At 42.6% G+C, this 27,949-nt stretch overlaps 4 protein-coding genes and 1 pseudogene across 4 annotated transcripts; all 5 read left to right on the top strand.

Moving 5' to 3' along the window:
* Positions 1-478: 478 nt before the first annotated feature.
* On the top strand, positions 479-2,466 carry LOC137062400 (zona pellucida sperm-binding protein 3-like). Its single transcript, XM_067433276.1, has 8 exons — positions 479-1,015; positions 1,190-1,308; positions 1,385-1,488; positions 1,566-1,743; positions 1,877-1,994; positions 2,078-2,160; positions 2,233-2,324; positions 2,396-2,466. The coding sequence occupies exons 1-8, from the start codon at positions 479-481 to the stop codon at positions 2,464-2,466; spliced, it is 1,302 nt and encodes a 433-aa protein (XP_067289377.1).
* Positions 2,467-6,796: 4,330 nt separating this feature from the next.
* LOC137062398 (zona pellucida sperm-binding protein 3-like) lies at positions 6,797-8,840 on the top strand (annotated as a pseudogene).
* Positions 8,841-13,215: 4,375 nt separating this feature from the next.
* Positions 13,216-14,903, top strand: LOC137062397 (zona pellucida sperm-binding protein 3-like). Its single transcript, XM_067433275.1, has 6 exons — positions 13,216-13,752; positions 13,944-14,062; positions 14,139-14,242; positions 14,320-14,497; positions 14,631-14,748; positions 14,832-14,903. Exons 1-6 carry the CDS (start codon positions 13,216-13,218, stop codon positions 14,877-14,879), a joined length of 1,104 nt encoding a protein of 367 aa, XP_067289376.1. The 3' UTR covers positions 14,880-14,903.
* A 4,694-nt stretch (positions 14,904-19,597) lies between these two features.
* LOC137062396 (zona pellucida sperm-binding protein 3-like) lies at positions 19,598-21,585 on the top strand. The gene is made up of 8 exons (XM_067433274.1): positions 19,598-20,134; positions 20,309-20,427; positions 20,504-20,607; positions 20,685-20,862; positions 20,996-21,113; positions 21,197-21,279; positions 21,352-21,443; positions 21,515-21,585. The coding sequence occupies exons 1-8, from the start codon at positions 19,598-19,600 to the stop codon at positions 21,583-21,585; spliced, it is 1,302 nt and encodes a 433-aa protein (XP_067289375.1).
* Positions 21,586-25,910: 4,325 nt separating this feature from the next.
* LOC137062395 (zona pellucida sperm-binding protein 3-like) lies at positions 25,911-27,949 on the top strand. Its single transcript, XM_067433273.1, has 8 exons — positions 25,911-26,498; positions 26,673-26,791; positions 26,868-26,971; positions 27,049-27,226; positions 27,360-27,477; positions 27,561-27,643; positions 27,716-27,807; positions 27,879-27,949. The coding sequence occupies exons 1-8, from the start codon at positions 25,962-25,964 to the stop codon at positions 27,947-27,949; spliced, it is 1,302 nt and encodes a 433-aa protein (XP_067289374.1). The 5' UTR covers positions 25,911-25,961.

Genomic DNA, 27,949 nt, shown 5'->3' with positions numbered 1-27,949 from the left:
TCTTCCTCTATTGAAAGATTTGCGCACGTCTCTGTCTCCATAGCGCCATCACAAGCCCCTACTGGCAACTCCTAACCACTTGAGAGACCTCTCGAGCTGTCTTAAATAACTGGGAGAGTAAGAGAGATTCTTAGCTTTAAGAAATTTGATAACTTGCTTTTATACTTAAGTTTGAAAGTAGGAGTAAATGTCATGAATTCTCAGCACTTAAGACTAAAATAGCACTTTGAGAAGCTTGATAAATACGGGCCCAGATTTTTTATTTTTTGTGCCAGTGTAAACGCAGCCATACCAAAGTGCAGAGTTTCACTTGGCAGAGCTGTGGATCCCAGAGATGCATAAACTCTACAGGTCCAGAGCAGAATCAAAGGTAATTAATTAAACTAAAAGGGGAGGTGACACCTTCATTCAAAGATGTACAAAATGGCAAAGCCAAGCACTGGTGCGTGTTGTGGGATTTGTGTTAAAGTTTGCTAGGATGGAGGTTCTAAAAGGTGTCTTAGTGGTGGCTGTGATTGTTGCGTTTGATCTGCCTGATGCATGGGGAAGTTTGAGCTACAGTCAAAGTCCAAGAAGCATGGGGCCAAAATCCGATCCAGCTTCCAGAGGTCCTGCCCTTTCTCCTCCAGGGCTCTGGAACCCTTTGAAAGTTGCTCAGAGTCCTTTGGGTTCTGCCTCCAGAGGCCTTGCACAGGACCCTTTTGGCCTTCAGGAGAAGCAGCTGTTGCAGGGTCCAGTGAAGCCTTTGGATTGGAAGTATCCTGTCGTTCCCGAGGTGCAGAGTGAGTTGGCGGTGAACTTCCAGTTGAGGCAACCCGTGACTCCCAGCAGCGTAGCGGTTCAATGTGGAGAGAACCGGGTCCTTGTAGAGGTCCAGCAGGACTTGTTTAGCAATGGTCATTTGATCCAGCCAACTGGTCTGTCTTTAGGTGGATGTCCTGTTGTTGGTCAGGACTCTCAGTCTAAGGTGCTCATCTTTGAGTATGAGTTACAGGACTGCAACAGCGTGCAGATGGTAAGAACTCCTAAATCGTAATCAGTTTGTTCTAGTTGAGGATCTCCAAAATCCTCATGGCTGTTGTCTTTGTAATGCCAGGGCATCTGGTACAAACCTTTCTTAAAGGTTAATGGTTCACCCAATCATCTTTGTGAGGAACCCTTTTGTTTTAACTACTTCAATCTCTTCCAGATGAATGAGGATGAGCTTGTCTACACCTTTTCTCTTACCTACACCCCTGAGGCTCTTGCAAGTACTGCGATTACCCGGACTGAGGGTGCAGTTGTTGGTGTTCAGTGCCACTATCAAAGGTAAGTGACCTCTGTGCCTTTCACTGCCTCCCGTGCAACTGGGAGACCATTTAATGGGTCCCTTAATGAACCACAGGCTTCAAAATGTAAGCAGTAATGCCTTGAGGCCAACATGGGTCCCTTATGCCTCAGCGGAGATTGGTGAAGAAGCCTTGGTGTTCTCCCTGAAGCTCATGATGGGTTGGTACAGGTTTTTAATAAAATAAATCTTTATCCTTGTGATTTGTGCCTAAAAGGTCCCCTTTTCTTATCTGTAGATGATTGGTCCAATCAGAGGCCTTCATACCTTTATTTCCTGGGTGGCGTTATTAACATTGAGGCATCTGTGAAGCAGTACAATCATGTGCCTCTGCGTGTGTTTGTGGACAGCTGTGTGGCCACTCAAGTGCCTGATGTGAACTCCCTTCCGAGATATTCCTTCATTGAGAATCATGGGTAAGGTTATGGCCCTTGGCGCTATAGGACCGTTTTAGTTGCTCTTTTTAAACTGTCACTGATGTCAACCAACTAGAAATGATCTGTGACTCTGAATGGATTCATGGGTTTCTCTTTGTGCTGACCTCATCAGGTGCTTTGTGGATGCCAAGGCTACAGCTTCCAGCTCCCGCTTCATGCCTCGGTCCCAGGCTGACAAGGTCCAGATCCAGCTGGAGGCATTCAGGTTCCAGGAGAGCTCCAGTCCTTCTGTATGTACTACGCATATCATGAGTAAATTCAACTTCTCTTCCCATCTGCTTTGGTTTTCTGACTTGTCTGTCATCCCTTGCAGATCTACATAACGTGTGTTGTGAAGGCAACTCTTGCTTCTGCACCCAGTGACGCTGAGCACAAATCCTGTTCTTTCACCAATGGGTACGTTGCACTTTATCTTATTTTAAAGCTGACTTTGCTCATCTTGAAGGTGGTGTCTTTGTCCTGTTGCAGGTGGTTTGCTGCTGATGGAAATGACCAAGTTTGTGGTTGCTGTGACTCAACATGTGGTCCTGATGGTGGAATTGCTGCTGCTCCCTATGGAGGTTAGTATATCTTGCTATTTCTAAGGTTGCTTACGATGTTTTTATTGCTCTAACTTGTTTCTTCTCTCTAGGTGTTCAGTGGGAAGGCAAGGCCACACTTGGTCCTGTGGTGGTTCAAGGGCAAAAGAAAGCTCCTCAATAAAACTGACATCAATTCTTGCTTGTATCTGACTTGTCATTTTCCTTCATGTCTGGTTTAACTGCTTTTGCACATTCTGCCACTGGTGACCCTGACAGTCCTTCTGTACCTTTGCAAGTCCCATAATGCATAAAACCATAGGCTTCCAGAAGTTGGGAATTTTAGACTCTGACCCATTTAAATACTGCTCCATGGTTAACTGGTATCTGTATTTGAAACAATCATTTTACAATATTTTTAGTGTTTAACGGCAGAATTCCGTATGAAAAACACTACCCACGATGCTCAAGAACCTGGCACGCAAATCATTGCAAGAGCTCTACAGGTAATGTTTTGTCCCATAAAGCACTGCAGACATGGTTGCATTGTGCTCCCTAAATTAATTCTCCTCAAAATGCTTGTTTGACTCATGCAGCAACACACAGACTGATTGCTGGCTGACTTAAGCAGTGCACTCTGGTTAGAAATTGTCTGAATGGAGATTGCGCCTATGCCATCAAAGTGCTATAAGCGACTCGGGCTACGTTTACACATGGGTGGCTACTGATTAAAGAAAGAACCAGCTTCCTTAATATAGTCTTGTGTTGAAGTTCATCGTACAAACAGATGCTGTAAGCAGTACATAAAGATTTACATAACAGTCATGCCTCTGAAACATCTGTGTATTTGACAACTATTGCATTTATTTCACTCCATCTGTGATAAAGTATTCAAACATTGTGCAAGCATCACTCTAGGAAGCAGAAAGTGTCTGACTTCATGTTTCTGTTTTTAGCTCCTTGCTGATCAGTTGCATTCAGACAGCTTGTAGTTGAACACGCCTATAGTGTGTGTGTGTGTGTATGCATATGACCCTTAGGGTACATGACAATGTTAAACCAAGCGGAAACCTCCCCAGTTTCTCTTGATGCCAGTACGGAAGTGACTTAAACTGCAATTCATTAACTGGCTGCTAGGGACAGGCTCCAGAAGGGAGCAGAATCTCATTGGGCTCCATGTTAAAATATCCAACTTTACAGCAGAAAAAAACATGTTTACAGCCTGGTAAAATTTGTGGTTTTGGTCTATATAGCAATTTTTCACCTTCATTACAACTGTGATGGGGGTGGATTTTTTGTGTAACACATTTATAATTATATAAAGCCTTAAATTTCTGCATAATTAAGGCCGTGGCCACTTTGAGGGACGGTTTGGTTTTCGTTTGTCTGCTGTCTGTTAGTCATCACGTCACCTCAGCTCAGCCCAGCCCACGTCCTGCCGCTTTCTGTTGCCCGTTTTCTGTTACCCGGGAGTGTCAAGCTGGTAAGATGTCAACAGTCAGCTCGTCTCTACTTTGCACTTCAAAACTGCTCTTCAGAATCCTATGGGTGATGTCACAGACACTACGTCCATATTTTTTTTTTACAGTCTATTGCTGCGTTCCAGTTAGTTTGTATTATGCCCTTCACTCGCTAACTTCCCTTCGTCTTGATCACTCGGATGTGCATCTTTGCTTACGTTGCATGAGTGTCCACTACTGGTGGAATATTAGCAATGGACTGAACTGGAATGCCCTAAGCCCTTGATCACTTGGAATCCACTATTGAGTTGATTGATTGATTGATTTTTTCCATCACAAAATTGTTTAAAGCAGCATTATATATGTATATAGGTGTGTTTGGGTTGTTATAAATGTTTTTAAAAATATCAGAGTTGTCTGTGGTGGGGTAAATTAAACGTAATATGCGGTGATGTCACAATCACATTGCACTGTGGTATATGAAGCTGCCTGAAGTGTACATATGAAGTAGACTTGATCCCTCGGTCAAAATCAAGGGAGCAAGGGTCTCTCCATATAAACTTCCCTTGTCCACCTCACAAAGTGGGTTGCACTTCAAAATGGTGGTGGGGTGGAGTGGAAATGCTTAGGGTAGTTTGCAAGTGCGTGTCTTAAAGTGGGAGTGGAACGCAGCATATTTGTTAAACTGATCCCCGTTCACACGGATCTCTCAAAAAAGTACTAAACAGGCTGTATTATGCATGCCAGGCCAGTAGTCTGCGCTGAAACTTTGTCAAGAAACACCCACCAAACCCGAAATGCGCATATTTACATTTACATTTATACATTTAGCAGACGCTTTTATCCAAAGCGACTTACAACTCAGGAGTTGAGTATTGTTTTTTTTGTTTTTTTATGTAAGATTAAGTGCTCATGGAAGAGATTAGATTTTACCTGTCTTTTGAATGAAGCCAGTGATTCTGTCGTGCGTATGGAGGACGGAAGATCGTTCCACCAACCAGGAACAATGAAAGAAAAAGTTCTGGAGAGGGATTTCATGCTTCTCTGTGATGGTACCACAAGCCTTCGCTCATTAGCGGAGCGAAGGCTTCTGCTGGGGGTGTAGACTCGTAGGAGTGCAGAGCTTGTGGAAGATCCATAAGCAAGAGTCAGAGCTTTGAATTTGATCCGGGCAGCGAGTGGTAGCCAATGCAGAGAGCTGAATAGAGGTGTGACATGAGCCATTTTGGGCTCATTGAATACAAGACGTGCCGCAGCGTTCTGGATCATTTGCAGCGGTTTGATTGCACAGGATGGAAGTCCAGCCAGAAGCGCATTGCAATAGTCAAGTCTAGAAATTACCAGGGCTTGGACAAGAAGCTGTGTTGCATGCTCTGTAAGGAACAGTCTGATTTCCCTGATGTTGTGCAATGCAAACCTACATGACCGAGATGTGGTCTTTGAAGGACAGCTGGTCATCAAAGATTACTCCAAGATTTCTGACCGACCCTGAAGGAGTAATCAAAGATGAACCTAGACATATGATATCTGTTTTCAAAAGTTCACGTTTTTGTTGTTTACACAGACGATGGTAAAATTTGTGTTTTCAAGCACACAAAATGGCGTTGTGTAAATTAACCCGATGCATATGTTTTTAGTTGAAGAGAGACAAATGGCTGCATTTACACTGATCTTTTGACCATGTACTTTGTTTCTTTTTTTTTTGTCCCACCGGTTTACATTCACTTTACTCATGACTGGTAACTGATATCTGTGTTTGCATTAATCTCCATCCAAAATGGTTCTGTTGGTGATCGCTTTGCAATGCAACATGGTTGACCCTCATGATTTGAATGGCGTACTAAAATGATTTTATAATTCACGTCGGTTGACCATTTCAAGCTTGGATAAGTTCAAATCTGTCATTGATGTTTGCAGCTCAATCTGACAGAACAGATAGACTGGATAATAACAGTAGGTCGGGGGGAATCTGGGCCCGTATTTATCAAACATCTTAGAATTACTCACAAGAACACTGCTAAGAATTGACTTAAGAGTAAAACAATTCTTGGCTCAAAGCTGCGCTTAAAAGTTAGTTATCAAGCGTCCCAATCATACTTTAAGTAAAGTTTAGGACTAAATCTTAAGTGCTAGTCTTAGAGTGGATTTACGACACTTTGCTGTGCCACAAATACTGAATAGATGTCCTTATTTAAGAATATAAAGATAAATTCACATTGAATGGTGAAATTCCTAAGAGGAGTTTACATTCAATACACATTTGACAATAAAGAGTTTTCAAGAGAATACATTATAATATACACATTTTAAATGAAAGATAAACATGTTTTCATCCATGTAATTCATTTTCTTTAAACTGGCGTGCTGTTAAATTGCCCATATATAGCCTAGATTTTTTTATATATATAATCAGCCACCATGGATTCCAAAAGAAAACCGACATGGCAGGAGAGAGAAACGATCGCTACTGCTTAATGAATTACTCGAACAGTGTTTTTTATTTTATTTTATTTTTTTTATAAAACCCAACATTAACCAGTGCTGAAAAAGGTGATGTCTGCTCTGTCTAAACGATACTGTTTGATGAACTATTTGTCGTCAAACATTTCGAACACATTCTCCCTCTATTGAAAGATTTGCGCACGTCTCTGTCTCCATAGCGCCATCACAAGCCCCTACTGGCAACTCCTAACCACTTGAGAGACCTCTCGAGCTGTCTTAAATAACTGGGAGAGTAAGAGAGATTCTTAGCTTTAAGAAATTTGATAACTTGCTTTTATACTTAAGTTTGAAAGTAGGAGTAAATGTCATGAATTCTCAGCACTTAAGACTAAAATAGCACTTTGAGAAGCTTGATAAATACGGGCCCAGATTTTTTATTTGTTGTGCCAGTGTAAACGCAGCCATACCAAAGTGCAGAGTTTCACTTGGCAGAGCTGTGGATCCCAGAGATGCATAAACTCTACAGGTCCAGAGCAGAATCAAAGGTAATCAATTAAACTAAAAGGGGAGGTGACACCTTCATTCAAAGATGTACAAAATGGCAAAGCCAAGCACTGGTGCGTGTTGTGGCATTTGTGTTAAAGTTTGCTAGGATGGAGGTTCTAAAAGGTGTCTTAGTGGTGGCTGTGATTGTTGCATTTGATCTGCCTGATGCATGGGGAAGTTTGAGCTACAGTCAAAGTCCAAGAAGCATGGGGCCAAAATCCGATCCAGCTTCCAGAGGTCCTGCCCTTTCTCCTCCAGGGCTCTGGAACCCTTTGAAAGTTGCTCAGAGTCCTTTGGGTTCTGCCTCCAGAGGCCTTGCACAGGACCCTTTTGGCCTTCAGGAGAAGCAGCTGTTGCAGGGTCCAGTGAAGCCTTTGGATTGGAAGTATCCTGTTGTTCCCGAGGTGCAGAGTGAGTTGGCGGTGAACTTCCAGTTGAGGCAACCCGTGACTCCCAGCAGCGTAGCGGTTCAATGTGGAGAGAACCGGGTCCTTGTAGAGGTCCAGCAGGACTTGTTTAGCAATGGTCATTTGATCCAGCCAACTGGTCTGTCTTTAGGTGGATGTCCTGTTGTTGGTCAGGACTCTCAGTCTAAGGTGCTCATCTTTGAGTATGAGTTACAGGACTGCAACAGCGTGCAGATGGTAAGAACTCCTAAATCGTAATCAGTTTGTTCTAGTTGAGGATCTCCAAAATCCTCAAAGAGTGTCAGTTCACATGGCTGTTGTCTTTGTAATGCCAGGGCATCTGGTACAAACCTTTCTTAAAGGTTAATGGTTCACCCAATCATCTTTGTGAGGAACCCTTTTGTTTTAACTACTTCAATCTCTTCCAGATGAATGAGGATGAGCTTGTCTACACCTTTTCTCTTACCTACACCCCTGAGGCTCTTGCAAGTACTGCGATTACCCGGACTGAGGGTGCAGTTGTTGGTGTTCAGTGCCACTATCAAAGGTAAGTGACCTCTGTGCCTTTCACTGCCTCCCGTGCAACTGGGAGACCATTTAATGGGTCCCTTAATGAACCACAGGCTTCAAAATGTAAGCAGTAATGCCTTGAGGCCAACATGGGTCCCTTATGCCTCAACGGAGATTGGTGAAGAAGCCTTGGTGTTCTCCCTGAAGCTCATGATGGGTTGGTACAGGTTTTTAATAAAATAAATCTTTATCCTTGTGATTTGTGCCTAAAAGGTCCCCTTTTCTTATCTGTAGATGATTGGTCCAATCAGAGGCCTTCATACCTTTATTTCCTGGGTGGCGTTATTAACATTGAGGCATCTGTGAAGCAGTACAATCATGTGCCTCTGCGTGTGTTTGTGGACAGCTGTGGCCACTCAAGTGCCTGATGTGAACTCCCTTCCGAGATATTCCTTCATTGAGAATCATGGGTAAGGTTATGGCCCTTGGCGCTATAGGACCGTTTTAGTTGCTCTTTTTAAACTGTCACTGATGTCAACCAACTAGAAATGATCTGTGACTCTGAATGGATTCATGGGTTTCTCTTTGTGCTGACCTCATCAGGTGCTTTGTGGATGCCAAGGCTACAGCTTCCAGCTCCCGCTTCATGCCTCGGTCCCAGGCTGACAAGGTCCAGATCCAGCTGGAGGCATTCAGGTTCCAGGAGAGCTCCAGTCCTTCTGTATGTACTACGCATATCATGAGTAAATTCAACTTCTCTTCCCATCTGCTTTGGTTTTCTGACTTGTCTGTCATCCCTTGCAGATCTACATAACGTGTGTTGTGAAGGCAACTCTTGCTTCTGCACCCAGTGACGCTGAGCACAAATCCTGTTCTTTCACCAATGGGTACGTTGCACTTTATCTTATTTTAAAGCTGACTTTGCTCATCTTGAAGGTGGTGTCTTTGTCCTGTTGCAGGTGGTTTGCTGCTGATGGAAATGACCAAGTTTGTGGTTGCTGTGACTCAACATGTGGTCCTGATGGTGGAATTGCTGCTGCTCCCTATGGAGGTTAGTATATCTTGCTATTTCTAAGGTTGCTTACGATGTTTTTATTGCTCTAACTTGTTTCTTCTCTCTAGGTGTTCAGTGGGAAGGCAAGGCCACACTTGGTCCTGTGGTGGTTCAAGGGCAAAAGAAAGCTCCTCAATAAAACTGACATCAATTCTTGCTTGTATCTGACTTGTCATTTTCCTTCATGTCTGGTTTAACTGCTTTTGCACATTCTGCCACTGGTGACCCTGACAGTCCTTCTGTACCTTTGCAAGTCCCATAATGCATAAAACCATAGGCTTCCAGAAGTTGGGAATTTTAGACTCTGACCCATTTAAATACTGCTCCATGGTTAACTGGTATCTGTATTTGAAACAATCATTTTACAATATTTTTAGTGTTTAACGGCAGAATTCCGTATGAAAAACACTACCCACGATGCTCAAGAACCTGGCACGCAAATCATTGCAAGAGCTCTACAGGTAATGTTTTGTCCCATAAAGCACTGCAGACATGGTTGCATTGTGCTCCCTAAATTAATTCTCCTCAAAATGCTTGTTTGACTCATGCAGCAACACACAGACTGATTGCTGGCTGACTTAAGCAGTGCACTCTGGTTAGAAATTGTCTGAATGGAGATTGCGCCTATGCCATCAAAGTGCTATAAGCGACTCGGGCTACGTTTACACATGGGTGGCTACTGATTAAAGAAAGAACCAGCTTCCTTAATATAGTCTTGTGTTGAAGTTCATCGTACAAACAGATGCTGTAAGCAGTACATAAAGATTTACATAACAGTCATGCCTCTGAAACATCTGTGTATTTGACAACTATTGCATTTATTTCACTCCATCTGTGATAAAGTATTCAAACATTGTGCAAGCATCACTCTAGGAAGCAGAAAGTGTCTGACTTCATGTTTCTGTTTTTAGCTCCTTGCTGATCAGTTGCATTCAGACAGCTTGTAGTTGAACACGCCTATAGTGTGTGTGTGTGTGTGTATGCATATGACCCTTAGGGTACATGACAATGTTAAACCAAGCGGAAACCTCCCCAGTTTCTCTTGATGCCAGTACGGAAGTGACTTAAACTGCAATTCATTAACTGGCTGCTAGGGACAGGCTCCAGAAGGGAGCAGAATCTCATTGGGCTCCATGTTAAAATATCCAACTTTACAGCAGAAAAAAACATGTTTACAGCCTGGTAAAATTTGTGGTTTTGGTCTATATAGCAATTTTTCACCTTCATTACAACTGTGATGGGGGTGGATTTTTTGTGTAACACATTTATAATTATATAAAGCCTTAAATTTCTGCATAATTAAGGCCGTGGCCACTTTGAGGGACGGTTTGGTTTTCGTTTATCTGCTGTCTGTTAGTCATCACGTCACCTCAGCTCAGCCCAGCCCACGTCCTGCCGCTTTCTGTTGCCCGTTTTCTGTTACCCGGGAGTGTCAAGCTGGTAAGATGTCAACAGTCAGCTCGTCTCTACTTTGCACTTCAAAACTGCTCTTCAGAATCCTATGGGTGATGTCACAGACACTACGTCCATATTTTTTTTTTACAGTCTATTGCTGCGTTCCAGTTAGTTTGTATTATGCCCTTCACTCGCTAACTTCCCTTCGTCTTGATCACTCGGATGTGCATCTTTGCTTACGTTGCATGAGTGTCCACTACTGGTGGAATATTAGCAATGGACTGAACTGGAATGCCCTAAGCCCTTGATCACTTGGAATCCACTATTGAGTTGATTGATTGATTGATTTTTTCCTTCACGAAATTGTTTAAAGCAGCATTATATATGTATATAGGTGTGTTTGGGTTGTTATAAATGTTTTTAAAAATATCATAGAGTTGTCTGTGGTGGGGTAAATTAAACGTAATATGCGGTGATGTCACAATCACATTGCACTGTGGTATATGAAGCTGCCTGAAGTGTACATATGAAGTAGACTTGATCCCTCGGTCAAAATCAAGGGAGCAAGGGTCTCTCCATATAAACTTCCCTTGTCCACCTCACAAAGTGGGTTGCACTTCAAAATGGTGGTGGGGTGGAGTGGAAATGCTTAGGGTAGTTTGCAAGTGCGTGTCTTAAAGTGGGAGTGGAACGCAGCATATTTGTTAAACTGATCCCCGTTCACACGGATCTCTCAAAAAAGTACTAAACAGGCTGTATTATGCATGCCAGGCCAGTAGTCTGCGCTGAAACTTTGTCAAGAAACACCCACCAAACCCGAAATGCGCATATTTACATTTACATTTATACATTTAGCAGACGCTTTTATCCAAAGCGACTTACAACTCAGGAGTTGAGTATTTTTTTTTTTTTTTTTATGTAAGATTAAGTGCTCATGGAAGAGATTAGATTTTACCTGTCTTTTGAATGAAGCCAGTGATTCTGTTGTGCGTATGGAGGACGGAAGATCGTTCCACCAACCAGGAACAATGAAAGAAAAAGTTCTGGAGAGGGATTTCATGCTTCTCTGTGATGGTACCACAAGCCTTCGCTCATTAGCGGAGCGAAGGCTTCTGCTGGGGGTGTAGACTCGTAGGAGTGCAGAGCTTGTGGAAGATCCATAAGCAAGAGTCAGAGCTTTGAATTTGATCCGGGCAGCGAGTGGTAGCCAATGCAGAGAGCTGAATAGAGGTGTGACATGAGCCATTTTGGGCTCATTGAATACAAGACGTGCCGCAGCGTTCTGGATCATTTGCAGCGGTTTGATTGCACAGGATGGAAGTCCAGCCAGAAGCGCATTGCAATAGTCAAGTCTAGAAATTACCAGGGCTTGGACAAGAAGCTGTGTTGCATGCTCTGTAAGGAACAGTCTGATTTCCCTGATGTTGTGCAATGCAAACCTGCATGACCGAGATGTGGTCTTTGAAGGACAGCTGGTCATCAAAGATTACTCCAAGATTTCTGACCGACCCTGAAGGAGTAATCAAAGATGAACCTAGACATATGATATCTGTTTTCAAAAGTTCACGTTTTTGTTGTTTACACAGACGATGGTAAAATTTGTGTTTTCAAGCACACAAAATGGCGTTGTGTAAATTAACCCGATGCATATGTTTTTAGTTGAAGAGAGACAAATGGCTGCATTTACACTGATCTTTTGACCATGTACTTTGTTTCTTTTTTTTTTTGTCCCACCGGTTTACATTCACTTTACTCATGACTGGTAACTGATATCTGTGTTTGCATTAATCTCCATCCAAAATGGTTCTGTTGGTGATCGCTTTGCAATGCAACATGGTTGACCCTCATGATTTGAATGGCGTACTAAAATGATTTTATAATTCACGTCGGTTGACCATTTCAAGCTTGGATAAGTTCAAATCTGTCATTGATGTTTGCAGCTCAATCTGACAGAACAGATAGACTGGATAATAACAGTAGGTCGGGGGGAATCTGGGCCCGTATTTATCAAACATCTTAGAATTACTCACAAGAACACTGCTAAGAATTGACTTAAGAGTAAAACAATTCTTGGCTCAAAGCTGCGCTTAAAAGTTAGTTATCAAGCGTCCCAATCATACTTTAAGTAAAGTGTAGGACTAAATCTTAAATGCTAGTCTTAGTGTGGATTTACGACACTTTGCTGTGCCACAAATACTGAATAGATGTCCTTATTTAAGAATATAAAGATAAATTCACATTGAATGGTGAAATTCCTAAGAGGAGTTTACATTCAATACACATTTGACAATAAAGAGTTTTCAAGAGAATACATTATAATATACACATTTTAAATGAAAGATAAACATGTTTTCATCCATGTAATTCATTGTCTTTAAACTGGCGTGCTGTTAAATTGCCCATATATAGCCTAGATTTTTTTATATATATAATCAGCCACCATGGATTCCAAAAGAAAACCGACATGGCAGGAGAGAGAAACGATCGCTACTGCTTGCTGAATTACTCGAACAGTGTTTTTATTTTTATTTTTATTTTTTTTATAAAACCCAACATTAACCAGTGCTGAAAAAGATGATGTCTGCTCTGTCTAAACGATACTGTTTGATGAACTATTTGTCGTCAAACATTTCGAACACTTTCTTCCTCTATTGAAAGATTTGCGCACGTCTCTGTCTCCATAGCGCCATCACAAGCCCCTACTGGCAACTCCTAACCACTTGAGAGACCTCTCGAGCTGTCTTAAATAACTGGGAGAGTAAGAGAGATTCTTAGCTTTAAGAAATTTGATAACTTGCTTTTATACTTAAGTTTGAAAGTAGGAGTAAATGTCATGAATTCTCAGCACTTAAGACTAAAATAGCACTTTGAGAAGCTTGATAAATACGGGCCCAGATTTTTTATTTTTTGTGCCAGTGTAAACGCAGCCATACCAAAGTGCAGAGTTTCACTTGGCAGAGCTGTGGATCCCAGAGATGCATAAACTCTACAGGTCCAGAGCAGAATCAAAGGTAATCAATTAAACTAAAAGGGGAGGTGACACCTTCATTCAAAGATGTACAAAATGGCAAAGCCAAGCACTGGTGCGTGTTGTGGCATTTGTGTTAAAGTTTGCTAGGATGGAGGTTCTAAAAGGTGTCTTAGTGGTGGCTGTGATTGTTGCATTTGATCTGCCTGATGCATGGGGACGTTTGAGCTACAGTCAAAGTCCAAGAAGCATGGGGCCAAAATCCGATCCAGCTTCCAGAGGTCCTGCCCTTTCTCCTCCAGGGCTCTGGAACCCTTTGAAAGTTGCTCAGAGTCCTTTGGGTTCTGCCTCCAGAGGCCTTGCACAGGACCCTTTTGGCCTTCAGGAGAAGCAGCTGTTGCAGGGTCCAGTGAAGCCTTTGGATTGGAAGTATCCTGTCGTTCCCGAGGTGCAGAGTGAGTTGGCGGTGAACTTCCAGTTGAGGCAACCCGTGACTCCCAGCAGCGTAGCGGTTCAATGTGGAGAGAACCGGGTCCTTGTAGAGGTCCAGCAGGACTTGTTTAGCAATGGTCATTTGATCCAGCCAACTGGTTTGTCTTTAGGTGGATGTCCTGTTGTTGGTCAGGACTCTCAGTCTAAGGTGCTCATCTTTGAGTATGAGTTACAGGACTGCAACAGCGTGCAGATGGTAAGAACTCCTAAATCGTAATCAGTTTGTTCTAGTTGAGGATCTCCAAAATCCTCAAAGAGTGTCAGTTCACATGGCTGTTGTCTTTGTAATGCCAGGGCATCTGGTACAAACCTTTCTTAAAGGTTAATGGTTCACCCAATCATCTTTGTGAGGAACTCTTTTGTTTTAACTACTTCAATCTCTTCCAGATGAATGAGGATGAGCTTGTCTACACCTTTTCTCTTACCTACACCCCTGAGGCTCTTGCAAGTACTGCGATTACCCGGACTGAGGGTGCAGTTGTTGGTGTTCAGTGCCACTATCAAAGGTAAGTGACCTCTGTGCCTTTCACTGCCTCCCGTGCAACTGGGAGACCATTTAATGGGTCCCTTAATGAACCACAGGCTTCAAAATGTAAGCAGTAATGCCTTGAGGCCAACATGGGTCCCTTATGCCTCAACGGAGATTGGTGAAGAAGCCTTGGTGTTCTCCCTGAAGCTCATGATGGGTTGGTACAGGTTTTTAATAAAATAAATCTTTATCCTTGTGATTTGTGCCTAAAAGGTCGCCTTTTCTTATCTGTAGATGATTGGTCCAATCAGAGGCCTTCATACCTTTATTTCCTGGGTGGCGTTATTAACATTGAGGCATCTGTGAAGCAGTACAATCATGTGCCTCTGCGTGTGTTTGTGGACAGCTGTGTGGCCACTCAAGTGCCTGATGTGAACTCCCTTCCGAGATATTCCTTCATTGAGAATCATGGGTAAGGTTATGGCCCTTGGCGCTATAGGACCGTTTTAGTTGCTCTTTTTAAACTGTCACTGATGTCAACCAACTAGAAATGATCTGTGACTCTGAATGGATTCATGGGGTTCTCTTTGTGCTGACCTCATCAGGTGCTTTGTGGATGCCAAGGCTACAGCTTCCAGCTCCCGCTTCATGCCTCGGTCCCAGGCTGACAAGGTCCAGATCCAGCTGGAGGCATTCAGGTTCCAGGAGAGCTCCAGTCCTTCTGTATGTACTACGCATATCATGAGTAAATTCAACTTCTCTTCCCATCTGCTTTGGTTTTCTGACTTGTCTGTCATCCCTTGCAGATCTACATAACGTGTTGTGAAGGCAACTCTTGCTTCTGCACCCAGTGACGCTGAGCACAAATCCTGTTCTTTCACCAATGGGTACGTTGCACTTTATCTTATTTTAAAGCTGACTTTGCTCATCTTGAAGGTGGTGTCTTTGTCCTGTTGCAGGTGGTTTGCTGCTGATGGAAATGACCAAGTTTGTGGTTGCTGTGACTCAACATGTGGTCCTGATGGTGGAATTGCTGCTGCTCCCTATGGAGGTTAGTATATCTTGCTATTTCTAAGGTTGCTTACGATGTTTTTATTGCTCTAACTTGTTTCTTCTCTCTAGGTGTTCAGTGGGAAGGCAAGGCCACACTTGGTCCTGTGGTGGTTCAAGGGCAAAAGAAAGCTCCTCAATAAAACTGACATCAATTCTTGCTTGTATCTGACTTGTCATTTTCCTTCATGTCTGGTTTAACTGCTTTTGCACATTCTGCCACTGGTGACCCTGACAGTCCTTCTGTACCTTTGCAAGTCCCATAATGCATAAAACCATAGGCTTCCAGAAGTTGGGAATTTTAGACTCTGACCCATTTAAATACTGCTCCATGGTTAACTGGTATCTGTATTTGAAACAATCATTTTACAATATTTTTAGTGTTTAACGGCAGAATTCCGTATGAAAAACACTACCCACGATGCTCAAGAACCTGGCACGCAAATCATTGCAAGAGCTCTACAGGTAATGTTTTGTCCCATAAAGCACTGCAGACATGGTTGCATTGTGCTCCCTAAATTAATTCTCCTCAAAATGCTTGTTTGACTCATGCAGCAACACACAGACTGATTGCTGGCTGACTTAAGCAGTGCACTCTGGTTAGAAATTGTCTGAATGGAGATTGCGCCTATGCCATCAAAGTGCTATAAGCGACTCGGGCTACGTTTACACATGGGTGGCTACTGATTAAAGAAAGAACCAGCTTCCTTAATATAGTCTTGTGTTGAAGTTCATCGTACAAACAGATGCTGTAAGCAGTACATAAAGATTTACATAACAGTCATGCCTCTGAAACATCTGTGTATTTGACAACTATTGCATTTATTTCACTCCATCTGTGATAAAGTATTCAAACATTGTGCAAGCATCACTCTAGGAAGCAGAAAGTGTCTGACTTCATGTTTCTGTTTTTAGCTCCTTGCTGATCAGTTGCATTCAGACAGCTTGTAGTTGAACACGCCTATAGTGTGTGTGTGTGTGTGTATGCATATGACCCTTAGGGTACATGACAATGTTAAACCAAGCGGAAACCTCCCCAGTTTCTCTTGATGCCAGTACGGAAGTGACTTAAACTGCAATTCATTAACTGGCTGCTAGGGACAGGCTCCAGAAGGGAGCAGAATCTCATTGGGCTCCATGTTAAAATATCCAACTTTACAGCAGAAAAAAACATGTTTACAGCCTGGTAAAATTTGTGGTTTTGGTCTATATAGCAATTTTTCCCCTTCATTACAACTGTGATGGGGGTGGATTTTTTGTGTAACACATTTGTTTACATTATATAAAGCCTTAAATTTCTGCATAATTAAGGCCGTGGCCACTTTGAGGGACGGTTTGGTTTTCGTTTGTCTGCTGTCTGTTAGTCATCACGTCACCTCAGCTCAGCCCAGCCCACGTCCTGCCGCTTTCTGTTGCCCGTTTTCTGTTACCCGGGAGTGTCAAGCTGGTAAGATGTCAACAGTCAGCTCGTCTCTACTTTGCACTTCAAAACTGCTCTTCAGAATCCTATGGGTGATGTCACAGACACTACGTCCATATTTTTTTTTTACAGTCTATTGCTGCGTTCCAGTTAGTTTGTATTATGCCCTTCACTCGCTAACTTCCCTTCGTCTTGATCACTCGGATGTGCATCTTTGCTTACGTTGCATGAGTGTCCACTACTGGTGGAATATTAGCAATGGACTGAACTGGAATGCCCTAAGCCCTTGATCACTTGGAATCCACTATTGAGTTGATTGATTGATTGATTTTTTCCTTCACGAAATTGTTTAAAGCAGCATTATATATGTATATAGGTGTGTTTGGGTTGTTATAAATGTTTTTAAAAATATCATAGAGTTGTCTGTGGTGGGGTAAATTAAACGTAATATGCGGTGATGTCACAATCACATTGCACTGTGGTATATGAAGCTGCCTGAAGTGTACATATGAAGTAGACTTGATCCCTCGGTCAAAATCAAGGGAGCAAGGGTCTCTCCATATAAACTTCCCTTGTCCACCTCACAAAGTGGGTTGCACTTCAAAATGGTGGTGGGGTGGAGTGGAAATGCTTAGGGTAGTTTGCAAGTGCGTGTCTTAAAGTGGGAGTGGAACGCAGCATATTTGTTAAACTGATCCCCGTTCACACGGATCTCTCAAAAAAGTACTAAACAGGCTGTATTATGCATGCCAGGCCAGTAGTCTGCGCTGAAACTTTGTCAAGAAACACCCACCAAACCCGAAATGCGCATATTTACATTTACATTTATACATTTAGCAGACGCTTTTATCCAAAGCGACTTACAACTCAGGAGTTGAGTATTTATTTATTTTTTTTTATGTAAGATTAAGTGCTCATGGAAGAGATTAGATTTTACCTGTCTTTTGAATGAAGCCAGTGATTCTGTCGTGCGTATGGAGGACGGAAGATCGTTCCACCAACCAGGAACAATGAAAGAAAAAGTTCTGGAGAGGGATTTCATGCTTCTCTGTGATGGTACCACAAGCCTTCGCTCATTAGCGGAGCGAAGGCTTCTGCTGGGGGTGTAGACTCGTAGGAGTGCAGAGCTTGTGGAAGATCCATAAGCAAGAGTCAGAGCTTTGAATTTGATCCGGGCAGCGAGTGGTAGCCAATGCAGAGAGCTGAATAGAGGTGTGACATGAGCCATTTTGGGCTCATTGAATACAAGACGTGCCGCAGCGTTCTGGATCATTTGCAGCGGTTTGATTGCACAGGATGGAAGTCCAGCCAGAAGCGCATTGCAATAGTCAAGTCTAGAAATTACCAGGGCTTGGACAAGAAGCTGTGTTGCATGCTCTGTAAGGAACAGTCTGATTTCCCTGATGTTGTGCAATGCAAACCTGCATGACCGAGATGTGGTCTTTGAAGGACAGCTGGTCATCAAAGATTACTCCAAGATTTCTGACCGACCCTGAAGGAGTAATCAAAGATGAACCTAGACATATGATATCTGTTTTCAAAAGTTCACGTTTTTGTTGTTTACACAGACGATGGTAAAATTTGTGTTTTCAAGCACACAAAATGGCGTTGTGTAAATTAACCCGATGCATATGTTTTTAGTTGAAGAGAGACAAATGGCTGCATTTACACTGATCTTTTGACCATGTACTTTGTTTCTTTTTTTTTTTGTCCCACCGGTTTACATTCACTTTACTCATGACTGGTAACTGATATCTGTGTTTGCATTAATCTCCATCCAAAATGGTTCTGTTGGTGATCGCTTTGCAATGCAACATGGTTGACCCTCATGATTTGAATGGCGTACTAAAATGATTTTATAATTCACGTCGGTTGACCATTTCAAGCTTGGATAAGTTCAAATCTGTCATTGATGTTTGCGGCTCAATCTGACAGAACAGATAGACTGGATAATAACAGTAGGTCGGGGGGAATCTGGGCCCGTATTTATCAAACATCTTAGAATTACTCACAAGAACACTGCTAAGAATTGACTTAAGAGTAAAACAATTCTTGGCTCAAAGCTGCGCTTAAAAGTTAGTTATCAAGCGTCCCAATCATACTTTAAGTAAAGTGTAGGACTAAATCTTAAGTGCTAGTCTTAGTGTGGATTTACGACACTTTGCTGTGCCACAAATACTGAATAGATGTCCTTATTTAAGAATATAAAGATAAATTCACATTGAATGGTGAAATTCCTAAGAGGAGTTTACATTCAATACACATTTGACAATAAAGAGTTTTCAAGAGAATACATTATAATATACACATTTTAAATGAAAGATAAACATGTTTTCATCTATGTAATTCATTGTCTTTAAACTGGCGTGCTGTTAAATTGCCCATATATAGCCTAGATTTTTTTTATATATATAATCAGCCACCATGGATTCCAAAAGAAAACCGACATGGCAGGAGAGAGAAACGATCGCTACTGCTTGCTGAATTACTCGAACAGTGTTTTTATTTTTATTTTTATTTTTTTTATAAAACCCAACATTAACCAGTGCTGAAAAAGATGATGTCTGCTCTGTCTAAACGATACTGTTTGATGAACTATTTGTCGTCAAACATTTCGAACACTTTCTTCCTCAATTGAAAGATTTGCGCACGTCTCTGTCTCCATAGCGCCATCACAAGCCCCTACTGGCAACTCCTAACCACTTGAGAGACCTCTCGAGCTGTCTTAAATAACTGGGAGAGTAAGAGAGATTCTTAGCTTTAAGAAATTTGATAACTTGCTTTTATACTTAAGTTTGAAAGTAGGAGTAAATGTCATGAATTCTCAGCACTTAAGACTAAAATAGCACTTTGAGAAGCTTGATAAATACGGGCCCAGATTTTTTATTTTTTGTGCCAGTGTAAACGCAGCCATACCAAAGTGCAGAGTTTCACTTGGCAGAGCTGTGGATCCCAGAGATGCATAAACTCTACAGGTCCAGAGCAGAATCAAAGGTAATTAATTAAACTAAAAGGGGAGGTGACACCTTCATTCAAAGATGTACAAAATGGCAAAGCCAAGCACTGGTGCGTGTTGTGGGATTTGTGTTAAAGTTTGCTAGGATGGAGGTTCTAAAAGGTGTCTTAGTGGTGGCTGTGATTGTTGCGTTTGATCTGCCTGATGCATGGGGAAGTTTGAGCTACAGTCAAAGTCCAAGAAGCATGGGGCCAAAATCCGATCCAGCTTCCAGAGGTCCTGCCCTTTCTCCTCCAGGGCTCTGGAACCCTTTGAAAGTTGCTCAGAGTCCTTTGGGTTCTGCCTCCAGAGGCCTTGCACAGGACCCTTTTGGCCTTCAGGAGAAGCAGCTGTTGCAGGGTCCAGTGAAGCCTTTGGATTGGAAGTATCCTGTCGTTCCCGAGGTGCAGAGTGAGTTGGCGGTGAACTTCCAGTTGAGGCAACCCGTGACTCCCAGCAGCGTAGCGGTTCAATGTGGAGAGAACCGGGTCCTTGTAGAGGTCCAGCAGGACTTGTTTAGCAATGGTCATTTGATCCAGCCAACTGGTCTGTCTTTAGGTGGATGTCCTGTTGTTTGTCAGGACTCTCAGTCTAAGGTGCTCATCTTTGAGTATGAGTTACAGGACTGCAACAGCGTGCAGATGGTAAGAACTCCTAAATCGTAATCAGTTTGTTCTAGTTGAGGATCTCCAAAATCCTCATGGCTGTTGTCTTTGTAATGCCAGGGCATCTGGTACAAACCTTTCTTAAAGGTTAATGGTTCACCCAATCATCTTTGTGAGGAACCCTTTTGTTTTAACTACTTCAATCTCTTCCAGATGAATGAGGATGAGCTTGTCTACACCTTTTCTCTTACCTACACCCCTGAGGCTCTTGCAAGTACTGCGATTACCCGGACTGAGGGTGCAGTTGTTGGTGTTCAGTGCCACTATCAAAGGTAAGTGACCTCTGTGCCTTTCACTGCCTCCCGTGCAACTGGGAGACCATTTAATGGGTCCCTTAATGAACCACAGGCTTCAAAATGTAAGCAGTAATGCCTTGAGGCCAACATGGGTCCCTTATGCCTCAACGGAGATTGGTGAAGAAGCCTTGGTGTTCTCCCTGAAGCTCATGATGGGTTGGTACAGGTTTTTAATAAAATAAATCTTTATCCTTGTGATTTGTGCCTAAAAGGTCCCCTTTTCTTATCTGTAGATGATTGGTCCAATCAGAGGCCTTCATACCTTTATTTCCTGGGTGGCGTTATTAACATTGAGGCATCTGTGAAGCAGTACAATCATGTGCCTCTGCGTGTGTTTGTGGACAGCTGTGTGGCCACTCAAGTGCCTGATGTGAACTCCCTTCCGAGATATTCCTTCATTGAGAATCATGGGTAAGGTTATGGCCCTTGGCGCTATAGGACCGTTTTAGTTGCTCTTTTTAAACTGTCACTGATGTCAACCAACTAGAAATGATCTGTGACTCTGAATGGATTCATGGGTTTCTCTTTGTGCTGACCTCATCAGGTGCTTTGTGGATGCCAAGGCTACAGCTTCCAGCTCCCGCTTCATGCCTCGGTCCCAGGCTGACAAGGTCCAGATCCAGCTGGAGGCATTCAGGTTCCAGGAGAGCTCCAGTCCTTCTGTATGTACTACGCATATCATGAGTAAATTCAACTTCTCTTCCCATCTGCTTTGGTTTTCTGACTTGTCTGTCATCCCTTGCAGATCTACATAACGTGTGCTGTGAAGGCAACTCTTGCTTCTGCACCCAGTGACGCTGAGCACAAATCCTGTTCTTTCACCAATGGGTACGTTGCACTTTATCTTATTTTAAAGCTGACTTTGCTCATCTTGAAGGTGGTGTCTTTGTCCTGTTGCAGGTGGTTTGCTGCTGATGGAAATGACCAAGTTTGTGGTTGCTGTGACTCAACATGTGGTCCTGATGGTGGAATTGCTGCTGCTCCCTATGGAGGTTAGTATATCTTGCTATTTCTAAGGTTGCTTACGATGTTTTTATTGCTCTAACTTGTTTCTTCTCTCTAGGTGTTCAGTGGGAAGGCAAGGCCACACTTGGTCCTGTGGTGGTTCAAGGGCAAAAGAATGCTCCTCAATAAAACTGACATCAATTCTTGCTTGTATCTGACTTGTCATTTTCCTTCATGTCTGGTTTAACTGCTTTTGCACATTCTGCCACTGGTGACCCTGACAGTCCTTCTGTAACTTTGCAAGTCCCATAATGCATAAAACCATAGGCTTCCAGAAGTTGGGAATTTTAGACTCTGACCCATTTAAATACTGCTCCATGGTTAACTGGTATCTGTATTTGAAACAATCATTTTACAATATTTTTAGTGTTTAACGGCAGAATTCCGTATGAAAAACACTACCCACGATGCTCAAGAACCTGGCACGCAAATCATTGCAAGAGCTCTACAGGTAATGTTTTGTCCCATAAAGCACTGCAGACATGGTTGCATTGTGCTCCCTAAATTAATTCTCCTCAAAATGCTTGTTTGACTCATGCAGCAACACACAGACTGATTGCTGGCTGACTTAAGCAGTGCACTCTGGTTAGAAATTGTCTGAATGGAGATTGCGCCTATGCCATCAAAGTGCTATAAGCGACTCGGGCTACGTTTACACATGGGTGGCTACTGATTAAAGAAAGAACCAGCTTCCTTAATAGAGTCTTGTGTTGAAGTTCATCGTACAAACAGATGCTGTAAGCAGTACATAAAGATTTACATAACAGTCATGCCTCTGAAACATCTGTGTATTTGACAACTATTGCATTTATTTCACTCCATCTGTGATAAAGTATTCAAACATTGTGCAAGCATCACTCTAGGAAGCAGAAAGTGTCTGACTTCATGTTTCTGTTTTTAGCTCCTTGCTGATCAGTTGCATTCAGACAGCTTGTAGTTGAACACGCCTATAGTGTGTGTGTGTGTGTGTATGCATATGACCCTTAGGGTACATGACAATGTTAAACCAAGCGGAAACCTCCCCAGTTTCTCTTGATGCCAGTACGGAAGTGACTTAAACTGCAATTCATTAACTGGCTGCTAGGGACAGGCTCCAGAAGGGAGCAGAATCTCATTGGGCTCCATGTTAAAATATCCAACTTTACAGCAGAAAAAAACATGTTTACAGCCTGGTAAAATTTGTGGTTTTGGTCTATATAGCAATTTTTCCCCTTCATTACAACTGTGATGGGGGTGGATTTTTTGTGTAACACATTTGTTTACATTATATAAAGCCTTAAATTTCTGCATAATTAAGGCCGTGGCCACTTTGAGGGACGGTTTGGTTTTCGTTTGTCTGCTGTCTGTTAGTCATCACGTCACCTCAGCTCAGCCCAGCCCACGTCCTGCCGCTTTCTGTTGCCCGTTTTCTGTTACCCGGGAGTGTCAAGCTGGTAAGATGTCAACAGTCAGCTCGTCTCTACTTTGCACTTCAAAACTGCTCTTCAGAATCCTATGGGTGATGTCACAGACACTACGTCCATATTTTTTTTTTACAGTCTATTGCTGCGTTCCAGTTAGTTTGTATTATGCCCTTCACTCGCTAACTTCCCTTCGTCTTGATCACTCGGATGTGCATCTTTGCTTACGTTGCATGAGTGTCCACTACTGGTGGAATATTAGCAATGGACTGAACTGGAATGCCCTAAGCCCTTGATCACTTGGAATCCACTATTGAGTTGATTGATTGATTGATTTTTTCCTTCACGAAATTGTTTAAAGCAGCATTATATATGTATATAGGTGTGTTTGGGTTGTTATAAATGTTTTTAAAAATATCATAGAGTTGTCTGTGGTGGGGTAAATTAAACGTAATATGCGGTGATGTCACAATCACATTGCACTGTGGTATATGAAGCTGCCTGAAGTGTACATATGAAGTAGACTTGATCCCTCGGTCAAAATCAAGGGAGCAAGGGTCTCTCCATATAAACTTCCCTTGTCCACCTCACAAAGTGGGTTGCACTTCAAAATGGTGGTGGGGTGGAGTGGAAATGCTTAGGGTAGTTTGCAAGTGCGTGTCTTAAAGTGGGAGTGGAACGCAGCATATTTGTTAAACTGATCCCCGTTCACACGGATCTCTCAAAAAAGTACTAAACAGGCTGTATTATGCATGCCAGGCCAGTAGTCTGCGCTGAAACTTTGTCAAGAAACACCCACCAAACCCGAAATGCGCATATTTACATTTACATTTATACATTTAGCAGACGCTTTTATCCAAAGTGACTTACAACTCAGGAGTTGAGTATTTTTTTTTTTTTTTTATGTAAGATTAAGTGCTCATGGAAGAGATTAGATTTTACCTGTCTTTTGAATGAAGCCAGTGATTCTGTCGTGCGTATGGAGGACGGAAGATCGTTCCACCAACCAGGAACAATGAAAGAAAAAGTTCTGGAGAGGGATTTCATGCTTCTCTGTGATGGTACCACAAGCCTTCGCTCATTAGCGGAGCGAAGGCTTCTGCTGGGGGTGTAGACTCGTAGGAGTGCAGAGCTTGTGGAAGATCCATAAGCAAGAGTCAGAGCTTTGAATTTGATCCGGGCAGCGAATGGTAGCCAATGCAGAGAGCTGAATAGAGGTGTGACATGAGCCATTTTGGGCTCATTGAATACAAGACGTGCCGCAGCGTTCTGGATCATTTGCAGCGGTTTGATTGCACAGGATGGAAGTCCAGCCAGAAGCGCATTGCAATAGTCAAGTCTAGAAATTACCAGGGCTTGGACAAGAAGCTGTGTTGCATGCTCTGTAAGGAACAGTCTGATTTCCCTGATGTTGTGCAATGCAAACCTGCATGACCGAGATGTGGTCTTTGAAGGACAGCTGGTCATCAAAGATTACTCCAAGATTTCTGACCGACCCTGAAGGAGTAATCAAAGATGAACCTAGACATATGATATCTGTTTTCAAAAGTTCACGTTTTTGTTGTTTACACAGACGATGGTAAAATTTGTGTTTTCAAGCACACAAAATGGCGTTGTGTAAATTAACCCGATGCATATGTTTTTAGTTGAAGAGAGACAAATGGCTGCATTTACACTGATCTTTTGACCATGTACTTTGTTTCTTTTTTTTTTGTCCCACCGGTTTACATTCACTTTACTCATGACTGGTAACTGATATCTGTGTTTGCATTAATCTCCATCCAAAATGGTTCTGTTGGTGATCGCTTTGCAATGCAACATGGTTGACCCTCATGATTTGAATGGCGTACTAAAATGATTTTATAATTCACGTCGGTTGACCATTTCAAGCTTGGATAAGTTCAAATCTGTCATTGATGTTTGCAGCTCAATCTGACAGAACAGATAGACTGGATAATAACAGTAGGTCGGGGGGAATCTGGGCCCGTATTTATCAAACATCTTAGAATTACTCACAAGAACACTGCTAAGAATTGACTTAAGAGTAAAACAATTCTTGGCTCAAAGCTGCGCTTAAAAGTTAGTTATCAAGCGTCCCAATCATACTTTAAGTAAAGTGTAGGACTAAATCTTAAGTGCTAGTCTTAGAGTGGATTTACGACACTTTGCTGTGCCACAAATACTGAATAGATGTCCTTATTTAAGAATATAAAGATAAATTCACATTGAATGGTGAAATTCCTAAGAGGAGTTTACATTCAATACACATTTGACAATAAAGAGTTTTCAAGAGAATACATTATAATATACACATTTTAAATGAAAGATAAACATGTTTTCATCCATGTAATTCATTTTCTTTAAACTGGCGTGCTGTTAAATTGCCCATATATAGCCTAGATTTTTTTATATATATAATCAGCCACCATGGATTCCAAAAGAAAACCGACATGGCAGGAGAGAGAAACGATCGCTACTGCTTAATGAATTACTCGAACAGTGTTTTTTATTTTATTTTTTTTTTTTTTATAAAACCCAACATTAACCAGTGCTGAAAAAGGTGATGTCTGCTCTGTCTAAACGATACTGTTTGATGAACTATTTGTCGTCAAACATTTCGAACACATTCTCCCTCTATTGAAAGATTTGCGCACGTCTCTGTCTCCATAGCGCCATCACAAGCCCCTACTGGCAACTCCTAACCACTTGAGAGACCTCTCGAGCTGTCTTAAATAACTGGGAGAGTAAGAGAGATTCTTAGCTTTAAGAAATTTGATAACTTGCTTTTATACTTAAGTTTGAAAGTAGGAGTAAATGTCATGAATTCTCAGCACTTAAGACTAAAATAGCACTTTGAGAAGCTTGATAAATACGGGCCCAGATTTTTTATTTTTTGTGCCAGTGTAAACGCAGCCATACCAAAGTGCAGAGTTTCACTTGGCAGAGCTGTGGATCCCAGAGATGCATAAACTCTACAGGTCCAGAGCAGAATCAAAGGTAATCAATTAAACTAAAAGGGGAGGTGACACCTTCATTCAAAGATGTACAAAATGGCAAAGCCAAGCACTGGTGCGTGTTGTGGCATTTGTGTTAAAGTTTGCTAGGATGGAGGTTCTAAAAGGTGTCTTAGTGGTGGCTGTGATTGTTGCATTTGATCTGCCTGATGCATGGGGAAGTTTGAGCTACAGTCAAAGTCCAAGAAGCATGGGGCCAAAATCCGATCCAGCTTCCAGAGGTCCTGCCCTTTCTCCTCCAGGGCTCTGGAACCCTTTGAAAGTTGCTCAGAGTCCTTTGGGTTCTGCCTCCAGAGGCCTTGCACAGGACCCTTTTGGCCTTCAGGAGAAGCAGCTGTTGCAGGGTCCAGTGAAGCCTTTGGATTGGAAGTATCCTGTCGTTCCCGAGGTGCAGAGTGAGTTGGCGGTGAACTTCCAGTTGAGGCAACCCGTGACTCCCAGCAGCGTAGCGGTTCAATGTGGAGAGAACCGGGTCCTTGTAGAGGTCCAGCAGGACTTGTTTAGCAATGGTCATTTGATCCAGCCAACTGGTCTGTCTTTAGGTGGATGTCCTGTTGTTGGTCAGGACTCTCAGTCTAAGGTGCTCATCTTTGAGTATGAGTTACAGGACTGCAACAGCGTGCAGATGGTAAGAACTCCTAAATCGTAATCAGTTTGTTCTAGTTGAGGATCTCCAAAATCCTGATGGCTGTTGTCTTTGTAATGCCAGGGCATCTGGTACAAACCTTTCTTAAAGGTTAATGGTTCACCCAATCATCTTTGTGAGGAACCCTTTTGTTTTAACTACTTCAATCTCTTCCAGATGAATGAGGATGAGCTTGTCTACACCTTTTCTCTTACCTACACCCCTGAGGCTCTTGCAAGTACTGCGATTACCCGGACTGAGGGTGCAGTTGTTGGTGTTCAGTGCCACTATCAAAGGTAAGTGACCTCTGTGCCTTTCACTGCCTCCCGTGCAACTGGGAGACCATTTAATGGGTCCCTTAATGAACCACAGGCTTCAAAATGTAAGCAGTAATGCCTTGAGGCCAACATGGGTCCCTTATGCCTCAACGGAGATTGGTGAAGAAGCCTTGGTGTTCTCCCTGAAGCTCATGATGGGTTGGTACAGGTTTTTAATAAAATAAATCTTTATCCTTGTGATTTGTGCCTAAAAGGTCCCCTTTTCTTATCTGTAGATGATTGGTCCAATCAGAGGCCTTCATACCTTTATTTCCTGGGTGGCGTTATTAACATTGAGGCATCTGTGAAGCAGTACAATCATGTGCCTCTGCGTGTGTTTGTGGACAGCTGTGTGGCCACTCAAGTGCCTGATGTGAACTCCCTTCCGAGATATTCCTTCATTGAGAATCATGGGTAAGGTTATGGCCCTTGGCGCTATAGGACCGTTTTAGTTGCTCTTTTTAAACTGTCACTGATGTCAACCAACTAGAAATGATCTGTGACTCTGAATGGATTCATGGGTTTCTCTTTGTGCTGACCTCATCAGGTGCTTTGTGGATGCCAAGGCTACAGCTTCCAGCTCCCGCTTCATGCCTCGGTCCCAGGCTGACAAGGTCCAGATCCAGCTGGAGGCATTCAGGTTCCAGGAGAGCTCCAGTCCTTCTGTATGTACTACGCATATCATGAGTAAATTCAACTTCTCTTCCCATCTGCTTTGGTTTTCTGACTTGTCTGTCATCCCTTGCAGATCTACATAACGTGTGTTGTGAAGGCAACTCTTGCTTCTGCACCCAGTGACGCTGAGCACAAATCCTGTTCTTTCACCAATGGGTACGTTGCACTTTATCTTATTTTAAAGCTGACTTTGCTCATCTTGAAGGTGGTGTCTTTGTCCTGTTGCAGGTGGTTTGCTGCTGATGGAAATGACCAAGTTTGTGGTTGCTGTGACTCAACATGTGGTCCTGATGGTGGAATTGCTGCTGCTCCCTATGGAGGTTAGTATATCTTGCTATTTCTAAGGTTGCTTACGATGTTTTTATTGCTCTAACTTGTTTCTTCTCTCTAGGTGTTCAGTGGGAAGGCAAGGCCACACTTGGTCCTGTGGTGGTTCAAGGGCAAAAGAAAGCTCCTCAATAA

This window comes from Pseudorasbora parva, chromosome 23 (assembly GCF_024679245.1).
Source record: "Pseudorasbora parva isolate DD20220531a chromosome 23, ASM2467924v1, whole genome shotgun sequence".
NCBI lineage: Eukaryota > Metazoa > Chordata > Actinopteri > Cypriniformes > Gobionidae > Pseudorasbora > Pseudorasbora parva.
This window is presented reverse-complemented; position numbering and strand designations above follow the sequence as displayed.